Source organism: Antechinus flavipes, chromosome 2 (assembly GCF_016432865.1).
Source record: "Antechinus flavipes isolate AdamAnt ecotype Samford, QLD, Australia chromosome 2, AdamAnt_v2, whole genome shotgun sequence".
Lineage (NCBI taxonomy): Eukaryota > Metazoa > Chordata > Mammalia > Dasyuromorphia > Dasyuridae > Antechinus > Antechinus flavipes.
In genome coordinates this window covers 88,720,074-88,741,530 of record NC_067399.1, presented here as the reverse complement: position 1 = coordinate 88,741,530, position 21,457 = coordinate 88,720,074, and the positions used below count along the sequence as shown (strand labels likewise).

Sequence of the window (21,457 nt, the reverse complement as noted above, 5' to 3'; positions counted from 1 at the left end):
ATTAAACTGCCATCTCCATCTCATGACCCAGCACAAAGAACTCAATACATTACTATACATGGAAGTGATTCTACTTGGCTTGAAATAAAACCCGATGATCTCACACTCCACTATAAATGAAAATTACTTGAAATGCATCCATTTAAAGATACACACACCCATACCAGCTTTGGGGAAAGGAGACGGATATTGGAAGGAGGAATCAGGAATTTCCAGCAGTTAGCAACATCAAAGGTTAAAATTCAGGGACTGGGGCAAGCGACATAGCTAAGGGGCTAGAACCAGCTTCTAAAAGAACCCAAGTGTTCCAGGTTACCTCCCACTTAGCAAAGAAAACAGACAAGTAATCTCAATGGAAACTTGTTATAGCAGGAGGAAGATCTTTCAGAATTCCAGAATTTAGGCCAAATCCTGGTCCTGGCTAACCCTCACTCAGCTCCCAGGCTGTCATAATCACAGAATTTCAGAGTTGGAATGGATCTTGGAGTTATCTTAAAAGCAATCTCCAGCTCAAAATACTCAACAAATGGACATCCAGTCTTTTCTGGAAGGCAACAGGGATGGATGAACAGATCTCATCCTAAGTTTATAAAATGAACAATGCAAAAACCTTACCTGGTAAACTTAAGGATAACAAAGGGAGGCAAAAAAAAGAAGATTGGATTTGGAATCAGAAGACCAACCTTCCTGGTTTCCTCATATGTAAAATGGAGAGGTTCGACAAGGTAGCCTCTGTGGTCACTTCTAGCTCTAGATCTTATGAATTTTTAAGGTCTTTTCTCTCTTTAAAATTATTTTTCTATGAACTTACAAAGTGTACAAGAATGACCAAGAAAAGCAATAAGTGTGTCTATCAACTCTAATGACTTAACAATTTGTAAAGATTCCAACATATCTACATCTCCAAAGAAGGGAAAACCACCCTCTTTATCATTCCCCTGAAATTTTCCCTTTTTCCTAATTTCTCTATTACTTTTGAGGGTACCACTTTTCCCCCCAGTCACCTAGCTGCCATTCTTGATTCCTCACTCTCTCTCATTTCCTATTTTTGATCTGTGATCAAGTCCTGTTTTCTACCTTTGAAACATCATTCATTTATATCCTTTTTCCTCCTATGACCACTACCCAAGTATAGACCCTAATCATGTCACATCTGGACTCCTATAACCTTCGGGTTGGCCTCTCTGGCAAAGTATCTCCCTTCAATCCATCCTCCACTCAATTGTCAAATTGATCTTAAAATGAAGATCTGATAATCACTCCCCCATTACTGCTCTTTCCTTCCTCTCTTCCTCTCACTCTCTTTCTCCTTCCTTCTTCTTTCATCCCTCCCTATCTCTTCCTCCTTCCTTCCTTCCTCCCTATCTCTTCCCTCTTTCCTTCCTTCCTCCCTTTTTTCTTCCTTCCTTCCTTCCTTCCATTTTTTTTTTGCTCAAATCTTCTTGTACAAAATGACTATCATGGAAATGTTTTAGTTGATTGTATATATGTAATCTATGTTAGACTACTTACCATCTCAGGGAGATGGAAGAGGAGGGAGGGATAGAATTTGGAACTCAAAACAAAACAAAACAAAAAAACCACATATCAAATATTAAAAACTGTTTTAACATGTAACTGGAGAAAAAACAAAATGTAATTTAGAAGATAAATATGCTTAGAGGGAAAGGTGATATTTAGTTGAAATATTTGAAGAACAGTCTTCACCCAATAAGCACAACTAATACACATATTCTGGGAGTTTGTCATTATTACACACCTGTTTTTGTAAGTTAGGCGTACAGTTCTTGTACCTTCACATTTCCCAGGCTGTTGTTCTTTGGAAGCCTGTTCCCATTTAGAAATAATGTCACAAATCTAGGCAGAAAATGTAGAGCTGGTAGTTATGGCATTTTATCAAATCAGCATTTTCAGAAGAAAAATATGTGTTTATAATGAAAAACTTCAAAGACCATGATTAAGCCAAGTGTAAGCTTGTTATTTAAGCTTGTGAAAATGTGTATGTAAAGCTTTCAGTTAGGATTTTAATTATGAGCAACTTTTTGGCCCACTTACTGTTTAACTCACTCACACATACATTATACACACAAGCTTTGGGCTGTGATCATTGATTTTTATTTTAAAAGAAAAATAATTTTAATGTATGATCTCTTCCTTGGGACAAGTAATATAAATATTCCTGGAATTTACTTGTGAATAGGTCACTGAATAGTAAATAATAGTAATACAAATAATAATAATCATTTACAAGGAGTGCTTAAGGATTTTCAAATGCTTTATAAATATTAACTCATTTTATCCTCACAACAACCCTGTGAGGTAGATACTATTATTTTTCTTGTTTTATAGATGGGGAAACTGAGGAAGACAGTAATTCAATGAATTGACCCAGGCCCCACTGAGTTCAGTTTTGAACTCAAGCATTAGGCTCAGCTTTCTATCCACTGCATCATGTAGTTGACTCATATAGAACAAGAAGGATCACTGTCAATTTTAGTTTTAGACTGGGATAAAAGCATTTTCCAAAGGGGTGTTGAAATGTAATCAACATTTTATAAAATTTTCCAACCAAAGAAAAGAATTAAAGAGATTTTTAAAACCTTAAGAAAAGGTCTGAAGGAGAACATAATTGTCTTTACTGGGCCACTAGTAGACATTTTAAAAAAGTATAGAAGGAGTAGTTAACAATGCAATTATTGTTTACTTAACTCCATTCAACCAAATAAAGAAGCTGACTATGCTGGCTAAATATTAGCACACCCAGGCTCCAAGAGTTCTATTGCCAAATTTCTTTCTTTCTTTCTAGGTTCATACAAGGCAAAAGAAAAGAGAATGAGTCCAAAAGAGAAGAGAGAAAAGAAAATGTTATCCTCCTGATGAGGAACTGCCTTCTTAATGCAGATAGTCACTGGATTTGAGATTTAGGACCTTAGTACGACCTGGGGACTTGTCTAACGTCATAGAATTTGTGCCAGATGTGGTTCCTGAATCCAACTTCAGCAATCTGTGCATTGTGTTGTATAAAAACTGTTTGAATTTTTGAAGGAAGTACTGTAAAGCTCAAAGTTTCAATGGAAACTTACCAGTGCTACTTGGGGATATATTATTGCAAATGCAGTTACACTTTAGTTTTAGTTTTAGTTTTTATTTTTTTCAAATTACTAGACATTTCTTTTTATATTTTGAGTCTGTATGATAATAGGATAAAAGGAGAAACTTTTAAAGTCAAATTAGTTCCCTAATTTTATAGATAAGGAAACAGACTTAGAGAGGTTAAATGCTTTTCCCAAGCTTACCCAGGATTTGAACCCAGTTCATTTAATTACAAATGTAGCATTCTTTCTATCATACTACACTGTCTTTTCAATATCTTTAAGTCCAACTTTCTCTTCTACTTCTAAATAGCATTCTCATTTTAATCATCAGTAGAATGCCTCCAAGTGCAATCAAGGCCCATACCAATGTGAGAGAACACTAGCATGGGAATTAAGAGGTCCGAATTCTAGTTCATCTCTCCCATAAATGATCTTTGTGACTTGGATAAAGTGCTTCCTTCTGGGTCTCCATTTCTCTATCTGTAAAGTAAGAGTTTTGGGTGAGATACTCTCTAATGTCCTTTTTGGCTCAATGCTCTAAGATTCTAAATATCCTATCTATAAGTAAAAAATGTATGTTATTAATAAAGAATAGCATAAAAAGAAAAAAATACAAACCGACATACGGTTTGTTTTATTGCTATTTGCCTAATATATGTTAGCAAAACAATTTAGTATTTGAGCAAAGTTGGCCCAATTTCTTTTTAACATATAAAGTGATGTATTTCTATTGTGCAGTTTTTCTCTGTCACATTAGGGAGTTCTCCTAAGTCAACTGGATGCAAGCTCTAAGTTCCATTAAGATGGAATAGTTTCAGACAATGGCTCAGGTAATAGACTGTCACTCTGTCATCCAAGGAGCAGTCTTGTTAAATCAGACAAGTTCTTTTCCAGAGGAAAAGCCATGAAGTGATGAATGGTTCTGGACCAAATTGAAATAATATTTGTAAAGTACTTTGCAATCCTTAAAGTGTTGCATAAATATTAGTTATTATTGTTAGTATTATTATTCAGAATTGCCCATTAAAAACTAGAGAGACAGGAATTTGCCTTGGTGAAAAGGAAATGAAAGAAAATTCATGCATCCTTGAAGTATGGAAATGGAAATTATATGATTTAAATTTTTAGCTTGAGGATTTTTCAAACTAGCTTTCAAATTGCTGAATATTTTATTCTATTTTTTAATGAATTTGTCTTTCCAACGCTTTGACTTTACCTTGATGTTTCCTTGAAGACAGTGTTCTAAGTCTTTGCCAGATGGGTCATCTGTAAAGAGTGCAAATCCAGACTGGGCTGGCTTTCTCATTCCAGTCTCTTGATTTAGAGTATTCAAAAATTCTTCCACTGTGGTAGAAGTATCAAATCCCACTACCTAAAGAGAAACAACAATCAATTCATTCAATTTAAGGTGATTATTCTTATTGTTATTGTTGTTAATGAGTCATTTTAAGAAGTGTCTGACTTTCCATGACCCCATTTGGGGTTTTCTTGGCAAAGATACTAAAGTGGTTTACCATTCCTTCACTTCATTTTACAGATGAGAAACTGAGGCAAACAGGGTTAAGTGACTCATCTAGGATTATACAACTAATAAATGTCTGAGGTTAGATTTGAACTAAGGAAAATGAATCTTTCTGATTCCCAGAGTAGTATCTAGTAGTGCCACCTAGCTACCCTATTTTGAGGAAAAGAAAAAGAATAAAAATTAAGATTAATATAAAAATAAAGTGGATATACAATATTATTGTTGTTTTGTTGTATGATAAAGAGCATTTATTAAACACCTATTCTATGTTTTAAGCACTATGCTGAACACTTTATAAATATTATCTCATTTTATTCTTATTTAAAAGTCAATTTATATGAATATTATAGTTCTTTTCAAGTAGAGATAATAAAACATAATAGAGTATAAGCTTATTTGCAAAACAATAAAGACAAAGACAATGTAAAAATGAGCAAATGTTGTCTCAAAAAAAGAGAGAGAAGATATTAAGAAGCCACATTGGAAAAACAAAGTGTATGAAAAATACCCATTATCAATTGGATCTTAAGCTGAGCCACAAAGTGAATGAATTGACAAATATTTATAAAATGCTTTCTTTTCAGCACTGGAAGAGATTAGGGTTAATATCTGAGAAAACATAATTTTTTCTTGATCCCAAACTGTCCAATACTTCAAAATTTGATATCCTTTTTACCTATATTTTTCTCTAGTGACGATACATGGCTATAAATAATAGAAAATCATTGAAAAAGAACAAATAACAGATATTCCAAAAAGACCAAATGAATTAATGACTCTATAAGAAATCAAGAAAGTTTAGGACAAAATCAAAAGTTGAAAAAATAGAAAAATTATGTAAAGTATCAAATATAACAAACAAATTGTTATACAAAATTGATCAAAGAGATATAATTTAACAATCTTTGGAATCCCTGAAAACCATGATAAAAAAAACAAATCTGGATACTATGTTTTAGAAAATCACAAATGAAAGTGGCCCATAACTAAGAGAACTAGAAAATAAAATGTAGACAGAAATAATCTATCAATCATCTCTCAAAAGGAAGAATCCCAACAATGTCACAGAAAAAGTCCAGAGCTTACATATAAAGAAAAAATATTTCAAGCAACCAGAAAGCATTCAAATACCAAGGAATCTTATTCAGAATCACACAAAACTAGGAAGATATTGGAATATGATATTCCAAAAGACAAAAGACAGGCTTACAACAATAAAAAAAAACCTTTTTCTGAAAAGCTGAGTATAGTCTTACAGAAGAAAAAATTAGTAAATCCTTAATAAAGGACTTTCATGTATTCCTAATGAAAAGACCAGTACAAAGCAAGAACTTTGAAATACAAACAAAACAGATAAGGGAAATAGAGAAAGTTAAATTTTTATGAGCAATAAAAAGGGACTATAAAATGATGAAGCACTAATATTTTAACAAAGAACAAAGAAACAAGTGTCCCTTCAGAATCTTAATGTCTTTAAAGGATTTTAAAGGAGTTAAATAACCAACCAACCAAATAAATAAATAAAGTAGAAGGTTTAGGGATTGATTGATTCTGTTCTAAAGGCTAAAAAGAGGAAGTCAAGGGAAGAGTAAAGGAATATACTAGTGAAGAAAAGAAGAAGAAAAGGGGGGGAAATATCTCATAATCAAATTTCATGAGAAGATGAGTATATAAATATTGAGGAAAAGATGTGAGAGTAGACATCTAAGTTAACTTCACTCTTATTTAAGCCAGACAAAGAAGAGTTAAACACATTTTCTTCCCCGCAAAACTCATCAAGGTAAGAGGTGGGAATGGGGATGGTGGTTAAGATGGAAGAAAAAATGGAAGAGGGAAGTGTCATAAGCAGAATGAACTTTTTGCTTTTTAGTGGAGGATTTCTCTCATCTCATCTCTTCCACTGTGGAGTGTAGATCAATATTATTTCTTATGTACATGCTTCCTTCCGGTCCCATTCCAAATCAAGATGACTTTCTCACATCAGTGCTGGTCTAGGTTATGGCCTAAGTTCCCACATGGTCATATAATTAATTTCCAGTCTCTACCTTCATCTTTATTTCTACTATACAATATGCAAATTAACTTTTTTTTTTTTTTTTTTTAAAGATAGGGTCTCCTTAATCTTACCCACGCTGGTAATAAAGCAGACACTCATTGACCTGATTTGATTGCTGACTGGTAAAAAAGCTTTGACCTAATCTGCTCTGTTCCTAATCTGGGCTGGTCTGCCCTTTCTTAGGTAATCTTTTGGCCTCTTGCTCCCAAGACTCCATTACACTGCTGCCAGGCTTTGGCCAGACATTCAATCATCTTTAGCTCACTATAGCTCAGAACTCCCATACACAACCTATCCACTAATTCTCTTCTCCCTAGTAACTGAGATTACAGAGATGTGCCACTATGCTGAGTATATTTGGCTTTTTAAAAAAATGAATGATAAAGCCAATGTATTATGTAAGTTAAGAGTGATGTTTTTGCCTCAGTTTATAAGAGGATCAATAGGTTTTAATGAAAGAGATTCAAGAAATATAATTTGGAAAGTATCATGTTCAAAGAATAAAATTCAGAGATTCAAAGATAATATTCAAATAATAAGATTCAGAAATATTCAAAGATCCAGATATATGTTATGAATTTATCTTAGAACTACTGATCTGATTTTGATACAGTTAAAAGTTATTTTTCTCCTCTTAGAAATACAATAGTATTTCATAGTTCCTAAGTTCACGGTTTCAAGTTTCTTATACATAGGCATTCTTTGGAGATATTGTGTACTGCGTTCCAGACTACTGCAATAAAACAAGTCACACTCTTTTTGTTTCTCTGTATATATAAAAATTATGTTTATATCATATTATAGTTTAATAATTGTGCAATATTATTATATCTAAAAATGTACTACTTTAATTTAAAATGCATTATTGCTAAAAATGCTAACCATCATCTGAATCTTCAACAAGCCACAATCTTTTTTGCTAGCAGAGATTCTTGTCTCGATGCTAATGACTGCTAAATGTAAAGATTGAGGAGGCTATGGCAATTTCTTAAAATAAGACCAACAATCAAATTTGTCACATGGATTGAATCTTCTCTTCATCAAAGATTTTTTGTTAGTCTGAAATACTGTTTGATAGCATTTTACCTAGAGAAGAACTTCTTTTAAAATTGGAGTCAATCCTCTCAAATACTACTGCTGCTACTAAGAGTATTAATATTATAAAATATAATATAATATGTAATAAGGATAAATATATGTAATATACATAATAAGAATATTACATAAACTGCTAAGTATATATAATAAGAATATTACATAAGCTGCTAAGTTTATGTAATATTCTTCAATATTGTTGTGTCTCAGAAATAGGGAAAGAGGGAAAGAGATTGAGGAATGGCCAATTGGTGGATCAGTCAGAACATACATATAACAATTATTGACTAACTTCATCATTTTATTTGGGTGTGGTTTGTGGCACCCCCAAACAATTACAATAATAACACCAAAGATTACTGGTCACAGATCACCATATCAAATATAATAATAATGAAAAAGTTTGAAATATTGCAAAAATGATCAAAATGTGACACAAAGATAGGATGTGAGCACACGCTGTTGGAAAAATGATGCTAATAGACGTTCTCAACTCAAGTTGGCCACAAACCTTCAAGCAATAAAGCAAACTGCAATAAAATAAGGTTTTCCTATAATTCACTTTTTCTTCTTTGTATAATGAAATGCTGGTGTTTGTTGATGATTTTTAAGTTTGTAACAAAAAGAAAATTTAATTATAAAATTAATTCTGCCCTTTGCTTTTTTTATGTATGTCACTTTTGATGGATCTGTTTTACATCTCCTGTTTTGAGCCAAGATTTACTTTTGTGCAACCATTATTACTGGCTATTAGTTTTTACACATTTAAATTATTTCACTTTCTCTAGTCCTTCATGATTACTCATTCCCTGATGCCTTAATTATGTTACATGAAAGATTTTTGAAAATATTGAACTGACCTACCTGATATATTCCATTCATGAAGTGTACTGGGATACTGAAGGGCAATGAATGATGGTAAGGATTTCGAAGAAGAGTCGAAAGAATTTCCATTCTTGAGGGTCTTGCTTCTCTATCTCCATTTTGTTGTGTTCTCTCTACACATCGTTGGCAGTAAATAGCATATTTCCCAAATTCTGTCCTGTAACATGTATAGAAAAAAATAAAATAAAAGAATCTAGCAAAAAAGAAATTGTCTAAGATCAAATTTAAGTAAGATCATCTAATGGATTTCAAAGTTTTTGTCTCAAGATCCCTTAAAAAAATTAGAGAGGACTATGCTCTCCCAGAGTTTTTATTTATGTAGATTATATTTATCAATTTTTAATTAGAAATGAAAACATCTTAATAATATTTATCAATATTTAATTAGAAATAAAAACATCTTAATAGTCGTATGAAAGTAGTTTTAACCTCAAGAACTCCCTAGAAGGGCCTTGGAAAGCCTCAAAGGTCTTTGGATCACAGTAGTCTTAATATACATATTAAACATTGAGTAATCTTTCCTCAAATCTTACAACTTCCTATTTTTTGATATGTTTTCATATTGAATAATACAAATTCTAATAAAATGGCATTCATCAAACTTTCTGGCATATATTCCTTCTCATTATCATTATTAGGTTGTTTTTAGTCATTACCAACTCTTCATGACCTTATTTGGAGTTTGGTTGTTTTTGTGTGTGGGTTTTTTTTTTTTTTTTTTGGCAAAGATACTGAAGTGGTTTACCATTCTTTCTCCAGATCATTTTTAAATAAGAAACTAAGGTAAATAAGGTTAAATGACTTGCCCAGCACCACACAGCTAGTAAATGTCTGAGGCCAGATTTGAACTAAGAAAAATGAGCCTTCCTGACTCTAGGATTGATGTTCTATCTACTGTGTTACCTACCTACTATCTCACTATCCTTACCACTCCCTACCCCCAAATAATATACATGCATGTAGATATTTATTTTGGTGGAAAAATCTTTAGCAAACTTATTGATTTTATCTCTATTATTTTATTTAACTTCAAATTTACTTTAATAATTATTTTTAAAATTACATAGATACCATAATATAAACAAATACAAAATAAGTAATCATAATAGGATCAGGAATAGACAATTTTAGTGAAGAATAGCATGAAAAATAGCAGTGTAGGATAGACTGATATGCTGATTGACTAGATTATTAATCTTAAGGCTTTTTTTAAATAAGAAAATAAATCAGCATCAATGAAATTTAGAAAAAGCATAGAAAATAGTTCTTTGCTCAGAGTAAGTTTAGGGGTATCGTCAGAGTCAGTAAATTTGCAGTACAAGGACATTCTAAATGCAGAAAAGACTTCTGGTAACTATTCAACTATCGCAAGAACTATCTTAAAGGAGAGGGACTATCCTTGTTTTTGGTAGTCCTTCAGTTCAAAACTAAGATTTCAGAGCTGGCATTTAAAAGGATACTATTTGGTTGGCTTGATGCATACTTTGAATCAGCATTCCTCTTCAGGTGAAGCTTGAGGAGCCAAAGGAATGGATGTTGGGGAAGAAAGAGTCCAACGCAGAGAGCCAAGAGCTGCCATCCCTAGACCAAAAGAAAGGAAGAAGAAAGAAAGATCATCACCAGAGAAAGCTACTCTTGCTATGTTCAGGCTCAGGTTTATAAAATATTAATAACAAATCAGAACACAGGAAACAACATACTGGATCAGATGGGAATTCACTCAACTCAGTAATGCATATCTGACAGCAACAGGATTTTTTATGTAATGAGATTAAAGAGATGACACGCCCTTCGTGCTCCCTGCCATATACATGTGCCTGACCCATTATTGAGGAGGATTCTTACTTTGAGATAATCAGATCTTATCAATTGCTAAACAGGACAGGGTCCTCAGGAGATATTGAAAAACAGAAGTGACTTTGTCCCCTGGTTTTCTGTTGACCCTTCAGATAGCATAATAACTATGGAATTTCCTATAAGGGGTTACCTTATGGGAATCCGACCTTCATATCTTAAGGGACAAATATTGATCTGATATGGCTGTGTCTAGGATTAGGGTGTGAGATTTATAGATTTAGAGATACTGATGATGCTGACTGGAAGAAATCCCTGGTAAATTACTTCAGGACCATGGACAAGATAATGATCTCTATCTGGATGATGTACCAAATTTAAGACCTGACTTGCCAGAAGACATGAACTTTGAGGGAGACAGGGCAGACCCAATGTAAAATATAAATGTCTTTAGCAATCCTACAACTTGCTTTAAGTTTGGAGCATTTTAAGAACCTACCTAAGTCGTATTACATCCTTTTATTGCATACTTTGGCTACTTCTACCACTATCCCAGGTACTAATAAGGAAGATCTGCTTAAAGTTTAGATTTGAGTTCATCTCCTCCCCAAAGGTAGTAATAGAAAAGTAATCAATGTACAATGTAAATCAGGAATGGGATAATTATCTATTTCCTACATACATAAGAAATATTGAACTTATAACATTCACAAGTGTTTCACAAGGACAACAAACAAATAAGCACAACTATTGTCATACCCTGCTGGGATGCTGATATTTAAGGACATCAACATGAGGCAGTCTACAAAATTGTGGATTAGGTATTTCACACTTTTTCCCCCAGTTCTACATTATCTTTCTTTGAGAATCAATAATATTTCTTCCCCAATATCACAAAAGAACAAATACAGAAAAGGCAACTCCAAAGCCAAAGTCACCTTGGTAGGGCATGAGACTTTAGCTGCTATGTTCTAACAGCTATATAGTTTTGAGGGTGAGAAGAGAGAAGAGACTCATTCTTTTAGGGGAAGTCTCAGAGCTATGTGATGTCACCTGAAAGGCCAACAGAAGGAACTTTGGGCACTCATTTCATTTTAAAAAAATAATTATTCTTTCCAATCAGCAAAAATCTACCCTCTCTCCCTCCCTCTCCTTTCTCCCCAAATGAGGAAGAAAGATTATACATTTTAATATCGCATATGCTTAATCAAAACAAATTTTTGCACTGGTTATATTCTCTGAAAAAAATCTCATTCTGCACATTAAGTCCCTGACTACTATATCAGGAGAAGGGCAGCAGAATTCATCCCAAGAACTCTGGAATCAAGGCTGGTTATTTCACTAATCAGTTCCTTAGTCCTTTAAAGTTGGTTATCTTTACAATATTGTTGTCATTGTATAAAATGCTCTCCCGATTCTCCTCATTTCATTCTGTATCAGTTCATATAACTCTTCCCATGTTTCTCTGAAGTCATCATGTTCATTATTTCTTATAGCATTATAGGAATTCATCATATTTATATATCATATCCTGTACAGCCATTCTTTGATCAGTGGGCATCTTTTCAGTTTCTGATTCTTTGCCACTGCAAAAAAGAATGCTACAAATACATTTGTACATCACTAGAGTTTATTTTGCATAGGAATAATTCCTCTTTGAATCTATCTTCCCTGAAATTCAATTAATCAATCAATATTTATACAGAATCAGTATGTATTGAGCACCATGCAAAGTGAGGGGATACAAAATGAGGCGATCTAACATTGATCAACAAAATGACTGACCATGGCCCAATAAATATATACAAAGCAAGCTATATACAATATACCTAAGAAATAATTAACAGAAGGAAGGCATTAGAATTAATTTGAAATTAAAGAAGCTTCTGTGTGCGTGTGTGTGTGTGTGTGTGTGTGTATGTGTGTATGTGTGTGTAGTCTTCCTTTCTTTAGTTCAAATGAGAGTAAATTTCAAGGGTCATCTCCTTTATTTAAGTATACTTAGCAAATGCCTTGCACATAGTGTTTAATGATGATTGATTGATTGAAATTCCACAGAATCATCACTTCTTCTTGCTCTACAATTGATAAGGGGATTGCCTTACTATTACAAAGCACCAGTCCCCTTCAACACTAAATCACCCATACATGGTCAGGTAGAAGCAGAAAGATCAATCTCTGCATGTTCTATTCATCCTCGGTTACATTTTAAAAGTTAAGTTGATCTATACATTGAGTCAACCAATGCCTATCAGCATAAAGTATTTTGCTCTGACAAAATTCCAGAAAGAAAGAATTCATATTCCTTAAAAAACAATGTATGACAAGCTTTCTTTAGACAAGTCTAAAAAAAACTACTTAGAAGTTAGAAGCAATTTAATAAGAAGTTTCATTAAAAATTTTTAAAGAGCCATTTCTTCTGTAGACAATATAAAGGACAACTGTATTTGGCAAAATATGTTATATATGTGGATTTATGTGAAAACAAGAAAAGGAAGATGAGAAGTATTTAATATTTAGAACCAAAACTCTCCAATAGATGTGCAATCTCACTGATGTTTCCTTAATGGAGATAGAATACAATGCATACTGTCTTTTCATCTGGGGTGCTTGTTCTCCATGTTCTGCTATAGATCTTTCACAGGAAATCAACCCACTTTATTAAAGATTGACCTGTAGGGTGTTTTTCTTTTAAAAGATAAATATTTTAAAATAGCATTTTTCATTATCGGTAAGGAAACTTAGAATAATCTTGAACTGTAAGTTTTCTTTGCTATGAATAGTTGACTTTTTCTCCTGTCCATTGTTGAATGAATTATTAACTCCCATTAATAATGACACATTGTGGGATTCTTCTCTGAGAAGAAATTTTCAAAGTTCTCAGAAGGTTAAAAAAAAAAGCCTTTTAGCAAACAACAAAAAAAACTAATATAACTGCAAATTACAGCCTTTGGATGCTGGATTAAAATAGAGATACTAAGTGTAAAGGCTGAGTCAAACATTCCTCTGTACTTACTTAGATACCTGGATTTTAAAATTGCTGGAAACCTTAGGGATTATGTAATTTAACCTCTTTACTAACTGAGGTGAAGGTCCAGAAAAGCTATAAAACCAGGTCTTTTGATTTCACAAATAAATACAGGACACTTACAAATACTTTTCCCATATAAAGTATTTGAACTTCAATTCTTTCTCACTATTGATGCATGTTATGTTTTCATTATTGGGGTATTATAAATGGCACTTAAATCATTTTCATTTGACGTATACAAGGACTTTGGATTCACCTTTTCTGTCCATCTACCCAGAATGAGTCAGTCTGCCATATTAGGAGTTTGGAGATGAAGGAAAAAAGGGAGCATTTATAAATCAGTGTCCTGAGAATTGGAAGAGGGAACCAGAGGTCCAGAAGGGTTTTAGAGATAACAGTAAGCCTGAGAAAGATGAAATATTGGTCATTATTATTATAAAAAGAACAGTTTATAATACCCTAGTATTTTATTGAATAATATTAAAAACAATGATAATTAAGAAAGCTATTTTGTAATTCTAATTACTTTTGTTTATGCCACAAAATTAAGAGAATCAGAAGTACCTGCAATGGCCCAGGTTGATTCTGTACTTGTCTTCGTCTTGTCTGTTTAATGAGTTGACAACAAATTTCATTCTGTAATTCAGGGTGTGTGAGGCAGATCTGCAAAGCACTCTGGGCCAAAGATATGTGGTAATCAATGGCAGGTGAGTCAACAGCAGCATTTATAAAGAGCTGACATGTCTGCACATGAAGAAAAGCAAAGATTGTTTATTTGAAGTATGAATGCAATGGCATTCTCCAGAAATGACATTAATTTGACTTAGGTCTTAATAGCAATTTTTTTTGGCCAAAATAACCATTATGTCCCTAAGAAAAAAGGAGGCAATGGATTGATTTAGTAATTTGCTCAAGACCTTTTCCATTTCAAGCCACTGTAACTTCAATCCTAAGTCCTTCCAGTAAAAATATTTTTATAATATTATTTTCATAAAGGAAAAGCATAAAATAAGACATCATAATTCTGTAAATCAGTCAGCATATTTATGAATAGCTGAAGTGCTCATGTAAATTAAAATGAGATGGAAAGTTTCTTGAGAGTTCTAGTCCAATTACCTGCCTTCAGACAGGACTCCCATTATAGGAAAAAAACATTCTCTTACTGTGTTGTAAAAATTATTTTTGAATTATAAGGGAAGAACGGGCAAAAGAAGCACCTTTATGGTGTTAAAATACATCTAGGAAAAGAGGGTTACTCCCCAATATTTAATATCTCTGATACAAAATGCTTCCTTGTAGCTAATATAAATCCCTCGTTCCAGAGTTTAATTTCTTTTGCTCTGCCCTCAGAAAAGAAGAGCAACATGGTCTGTCTATAAGCATTTAAAATTTTTAAAGGCCCATTAAAACCACCTTTTGAGTTTATCCAGGGACAGTTTCTAACTTTTTCCCAAAGTTTTTTCCCAGTCTTTTAGTCATCTCTTTGAATTTGTTTTCTATGGTCTTCATATCTCTCAAGATTATAACCCAGAATAAGCCAGAATTTCTATATTTAAGTATCTTCATATATTTTATCCTCCCTGATATTCTGCTGGGCACAATAATATTCTGTTCTGTTCTGTTTTGTTTCTCTTTTTTCTATTCTGCTTTTTTAAATAAAGTAATTTTTAGAAAAAAAAGTATTTTCAAGGTTCTCATTGATAACACATCTGGAATGCTCTTCGGGTATTTCTTTCCTGATTTAGATATTTTTTGTTCTGTTTAGTTTATTTGAACAACACTTACATTCTTGCCTCCCACCACCCTCTTCCCTTGGGTGAGGGGGTATAGGATTTTACCTTAAATAATTTAATAGCTTCAGTTTGCAGAGCTTCAGAAGGCAATGTTGTCAGAGGAGAACTGATTCCTTCCTTGCTATGACATAAAGCAGGGTGTCTCCATATCTGAGAAGCTGACCACAGAATAAAGTACTCGATTAAAACAAGAACTCACTGATTTTTACCTTTGTCTAAATCAACCCTTCAGAGAGATTTGGCTCACTCAGGTCTTGCTTACCCTATGAAATGGAACAGATCAAGAAGAATTTGAGGTAGGAAAAGAGTGATTTTAAAAAAATAAAGCAGGGATGATTGGGATCTAAGTAGTAGACTAATTAGATTTCAGGAACACATAAATTTTTTGAAGGCTGAGACTTTTTTCCCTTGGTCTCAGTAACCCACTGTCTAGGACAGGGCTTCAATCATGGTTGTTATTCAGTTTTTTTAAGATACATCCAACTTTTTGTGACCACATTTGAAGTTTTCTTGGCAAAGATACTGGAGAGGTTTGCCATTTCTTTCCCCAACTCATTTTATATATAAGGAAACTGAGGCAAGCAGAGTTAAGTGACTTGCCCAGGGTTACACAACAAGTTAAGTGTCTGAGGCCAGATTTGAACCAGGAAGAGTTTTCCTGACTCCAGTACCAATATTCTAATCACTGTGCAATCTAGTTGCCCTTTTAAAGTCAATATAATCAATTTCTGATAAATATTTGGAAAACTACCTCTGTACCTGGAATGCTCCTCTAATCTACTGTACATTTATGTTCATCAACTGAAAACCTACTTCTGTCTTTCAAGCTGAAGGTCAAATGCCTTCTCTGATCTTCCCTTTCCTCTCAGAAATAATCACTTCTTCCTTGTAAATCTTGCAACATTTTGTGCCTCTCCTACACAATTATCACATTCTATTTTGTTCTATAATTATTTAAGTATATTTTTATATCTACTCCTAGACTATAGCCTCTTGGAGGGCAGGAACCAGGTCTAATTTATCTTTCTATCACCAATAGCACATTGCAAATGTAAACACTGAGCAAAGATTTACTCAACAAATCTGCACTTCAATGTATCTATAAACATGTTTGCTGAGTAGCTTTATCATTAGGAATCTGGTATAAAAAGAGATTGTGAAAAGTTGAATTTAATTTTCTAGGAATACATTTCTACTTTCAGAAACTGACAAACCATATTTGGGAAATGGAAGGAATACTTACTGGGCTCCCCTTCTATATTAAGCAGTTTACAAACCAGCTGTTCAAATTCAGATCCAACATTTACATGGGTGCTTCCAGCTGCAACAGTTAGATGATAAAGCCAAGTGTCCTTAAAAACAGATTATAATAATAATTATAACGAACTAAGAATTTTTTCAATTTGAGAAAAATCAAATTTTACATATAGAGACTTTGAGCTGGAAAACTTTTGCATTTTCAAAATTATAGAATCATTTCAGTTCGGCTGAGTCTGAATTGTTCCCATGCGCCTAAATCTTACTGACATCACCTTTTTTTTTTTTATCTTCTACAGATATTTCTTAGGAAAGCATGACCAAATTATGGAGTGCATCAAGTTTGTGGGTGGAAGCTGTCTCTAAGAGACTAAAATAAATGAAAACAGTTCATTTTCAATTATTTTAGACAAAAGCTTTTTACCAGGTCACTGAACATAACAGGGATATGACAAAAACCTTTAGTTTTCCCTCCAGAAATGTTTCCTTGTGAGAGAAGTGACATCTCATAACCACTGAATAGTTTCAAAGTGAGGGCTTTTGACCATCTTTTTTTTTTTTTTTTCTAAATTCAGCCTCTGGGAACAGTTAGCATCAGGACTGAAAAATGACAGATCAAGTAAAGGCTGTGGGCCAACATCCAAATGGGGGGGGGGAATATTTCTTAAAAAATGAGCTGAAAATAATTGATGACAAATGTTCCTTTTCTTATTTCTCTGGGAATGCTTTGTATAATTGTTAATTATAGCGAATAAGCCTTTTATTCTTGTCACCTTTTCATGCTTGGATCCAATCAGAAGGTAGGTTGGTCCTTGTTCTTTGGGATGGATAACAATGGTATAATGTGTAGATAATAGACTTCGACCACTAGCTTCATAATCTTCATCAGAATCACAAGATCTGTCAACTTCTTCAACTTTAGCTTCCCAAAGTTTAATCTGACCTAAAGGAAACTGAAACAAATATCACTAATGGTGAGAAAACTACTTTTAAAATTATTTTCTTGTTTGAATTCTTTTAGATTAAACACTGTTTTCAGGATTCACTGACATTAACAAAGTAGAGGATTTCTTGAATTTCTTAAGGAGAAAGAAAAAGGGGAGGGGAACAATCATTTATTACACACTTACTATGTGTCAGTCACTATGCTAAATGCTTTATACTCACAGTCACTTTAGGAGGTCAGTGATATTATGATCCCCATTTAGAGTTGAGGAAATTGAGGGAAATGGGGGAAACAAACACCCAAGGTAACAAAGTTAGCAGTGAGTGAGTCTGGATCTTCTGACTTCATGTCCTACACTCTCTCCATCTTGCTATGTAGCTGCTATTTTATTTTTATAAGGGTAGTAAGAAATAGAATTGTAATATTGGGAATTTTCTAAGTGAACAGTCTAAAAATGAAAATCTTGATGTATGCCAAAATATCTACAGAAATATCCTTTGTAGTAGCAAAAAACTGGGAACATGTTATTGCCTATGACAGGAGAAATGTTGAGTAAATTGTAATATATCCAGAAACACTATTGTTCTATAATAATACAGAAAAACAGAAATAATGCATACAGAGATTTGAAGAGTAGAAGATTTGCATGAACTGATACTGAGCAAATGATCAGAACCAGAGAACAATGACTTAGAACAATATTCTAGACAAAAGCAACATTAAAAGGCAGCCAAATCATTATTAATTTTAATGGCAAGTCTTGGTCTTGGGATATGGATAATGAACCATCCTTTCTTCTTCTTAATAGGAGATGATGGCTATGATTGTAGAATGAGGCATATGCTGTCAACTATGATCACTATATTAATTGGTTTTAATTGTTTTTCTTCATTATTAGTGAGGACTCCTGAAGAGAAGAGGTAAATGTCAAATAAAAATAAAAACAACAAATAAACAAATAAATAAAAATATAGTCAGACTCATAAAACTGTGGAAATAGACATAAGATATAGATTGGATCTGTAGTGATGGAGCTATGAGCAGATGATGATATGAACTTGGAAGACTGGAAAGATGTGGTGACAAAGTCTATTTTGGATATGTTAAGTTTGACTTTCAGTTTGAAATATCTAAGAGGACACTGATGGTGGGGGAGAGATACTCAAGAGAAAACCTGGAGCTGGGTTTGCAGACATGGGAGTAATTTGAACTTTCCCTACCATGTAAATTTCCATTTCTTATAACTTCAATACCTTCCAATATTAGATCCTTTGGACTCCATCCTATCAAACCATATCAAAACCCCAAACTTAAACTCCCACACAACTCTGTCTACTCTTATCTGTAAAATAGGAATAATAATTGCACCTATCTGCCACGGTTGTTGTGAAGATCAGATAAGATAATAATTGTAAAGTGCTTAGCCAAAGACCTGGTACATAGTAGCACTATATAAATGTTATCTATTATTATTACTATATTTCTCGGCAAATCTTTAATATGATTTGGAGGTTGCTAGGCCCTGAGGAGAAATGCAATAGGTGGTACAAGAAGCCTCTTTCTTCTTGGCTAAGACAAATTATTAGACATTCTTAGAGTAAAAGGAATCATAATCTCTATGTGCCACTTGAAAATCTACAGTATGTTTTAAACAAGACTTCAATCTAATTCAAAATTAATAAATTAAAACTATTTATAGTGAAAAAATTTCAGTTATAATTTTTAAATTCTTCTAATTAATTTATTGGTTAATAATACGTACATACGGGGCGCAGCTAGATGGCACAGTGGATAGAGCACCACCCCTGAAGTCAGGAGGACCTGAGTTCAAATCTGACCTGAGACACTTAACATTTCCTAGCTGTGTGACCCCAGGTAAGTCACTTAACCCCAATTGCCTCAGGGGAAAAAAATAATACATACATACATACCTTATCATCCTGGCTACGAAAATAATACAATGTTTTTCCTATGAGTGTACACCAAACTCTCTTAGAGTAGCCATGTTTCACCTGGAATTATATTACAAAGAATTAAAAATTAATCTCAGAAATCTGGTACCTCAAAATACATCTTCCCTACTCTACTTTTGAATGTATAGGTAGAAAATCCAAGATTAGCTTGTTTGACCAATGCACATATGCTTTGTAATTGGTATTCTAAAACACTTAATACTAATTCCAAATACTGCTTTAAAAATACATGTAGAATAAACCTTTAAAAATATCTATAGAAATTTTTTATTAGGATAGTAAAAAGGTATCTTGGGAACATAAAGAAAAGAATACTGTAGATAATATAGATACATATATTATTTAAGACTACTATTATTTTATTTTATATATATATATATACTTGAGAAGAGAAATGTTTTACCAAATTTTATATTAATAATTGAGCTATTTATTGTGTTCATAAAAGTCCTTGTGTAGAATATTCACAGAGTAGTTTGCTAAAAATAAAAAAAATTACTACACTATAGTAATATTAATAAAAGAAAGCAAAATAGACAATTAAACCCAGAAGTCGGTCACCCCATCATCATTCAAACCCATAGTTAAACAAAGAGTTCAACTATTTAAAAGTTGGTGGTTTGGAGCACTGCTTAGGTGGAGAAATGCCCCATTTGACTTGTGTTTATTTTTATCAAGCTCAGAAACATGTCTTTATTGATGTACACTTACGGCTTTTAATGGATTTGAGTAAATCACTGTATAGGAACAAACTTTACCGAGAGTTCTGATAATTCCGGCATATCATGTGGTTATAGCCACAGTAGCCTTCAAATGAACATTGATTCTAAGAGCTCACATTTGTGTAGCATTTGTATTATCTCATATTCCAGCAATCCTCTAAGATAGTTGCTATTACTATCATTTTCATTGTACAGATGAGGAAACTGAGGTCAGAGAGAATAAGGGATCTGAGGTTACAAAATCAGTGGGTGATTGAGATCACATTTGAAATCACATCTTCCTGTCTCCACATCCAGAACTCTATCTTGCTAGTGAAGTGATATATATTCTTTAGCAAAATTAAAAATGGTTAAGACATACAAAACAAAAAAATGAGAAAAACTTATTTTAAGTAATTACAAATCAGGATATCTATTTATGCAAAGGATGACAATACTGTCAAGAAAAATAACATTGAAAACCTTTGGAATTCTGATCAATTCAATGAACAACTATGTCTCCAGAAGATAAAATATACTACCCACATCCTGCCTGAAAAGAAATAGAAACAAGGTACAGAGAGAGAAAAACCTTTCTGGACACATTCATTGTATGTATTTGTTTTGCTGACTGCTTATTTGTTACAAAGGTATTTTTTCTTTCAATTTTTAATGGTAATGGAGAGGGTTTAGGGAGAGAGTTGGAAAGGAAGAGTTAGCAACAGTGATACTAAAAAGGAGGGAGGGTCAGTTAAATGTTTTCTATTAAAACTACAAAGTGGCTAGATTATATTACATAAGTAATAGCCTAATTTCTTACTTTTTAACATTTCAGAATAAATTAAAACAATGGAACAGGGAGTAATTTCAGAAGAATTTCCCTAAAGATTAGAGATGATCCCAAAGCTCATTATCTTGCAAAACTCAATAGTTAAAAGAACAATTTGATTTATTTTTAAAAATAGTTTCTTTCCTAGGCATTAATTTACCTAGTATAGCTGACAATAATTTGAATCAAATTAATTAACTAGTTAGCATTTATCTTAAATCCCCACACACATTAATTTTATATGCTTGTTATTTTGCCAACTTGAAAAGCTGTCTCCTCAATTTATTAGAATATTATATAGCAGTAGCTCAAATAATCTACATATAAACTCTGATCAAGTAACAAAATCCAAAAATTGCAGGAAAAGTTTTCCATTTAAAACCTCTGACTACAATGAATACAATATGTATACATATATTGTATTTAATATATACTTTAACATATATAACATGTATTTGTCAACCTGCCATCTGGGGG

At 33.0% G+C, this 21,457-nt stretch overlaps 1 protein-coding gene across 1 annotated transcript in view; it reads right to left on the bottom strand.

Annotated features, from left to right (window-relative positions):
• PLEKHH2 (pleckstrin homology, MyTH4 and FERM domain containing H2) overlaps positions 1 to 21,457 on the bottom strand; it is a 103,836-nt gene that overhangs the window by 21,413 nt on the left and 60,966 nt on the right. The window contains exons 16-24 of the mRNA XM_051973563.1: positions 19,409 to 19,489; positions 17,305 to 17,484; positions 16,518 to 16,626; positions 15,320 to 15,432; positions 14,046 to 14,225; positions 10,140 to 10,237; positions 8,636 to 8,813; positions 4,312 to 4,467; positions 1,760 to 1,857 (exon numbers count right to left, since the gene is read on the bottom strand). Of these exons, the coding sequence (XP_051829523.1) occupies positions 1,760 to 1,857; positions 4,312 to 4,467; positions 8,636 to 8,813; positions 10,140 to 10,237; positions 14,046 to 14,225; positions 15,320 to 15,432; positions 16,518 to 16,626; positions 17,305 to 17,484; positions 19,409 to 19,489 (1,193 nt within the window). The remainder of the gene's footprint in view (positions 1 to 1,759; positions 1,858 to 4,311; positions 4,468 to 8,635; positions 8,814 to 10,139; positions 10,238 to 14,045; positions 14,226 to 15,319; positions 15,433 to 16,517; positions 16,627 to 17,304; positions 17,485 to 19,408; positions 19,490 to 21,457) is intronic.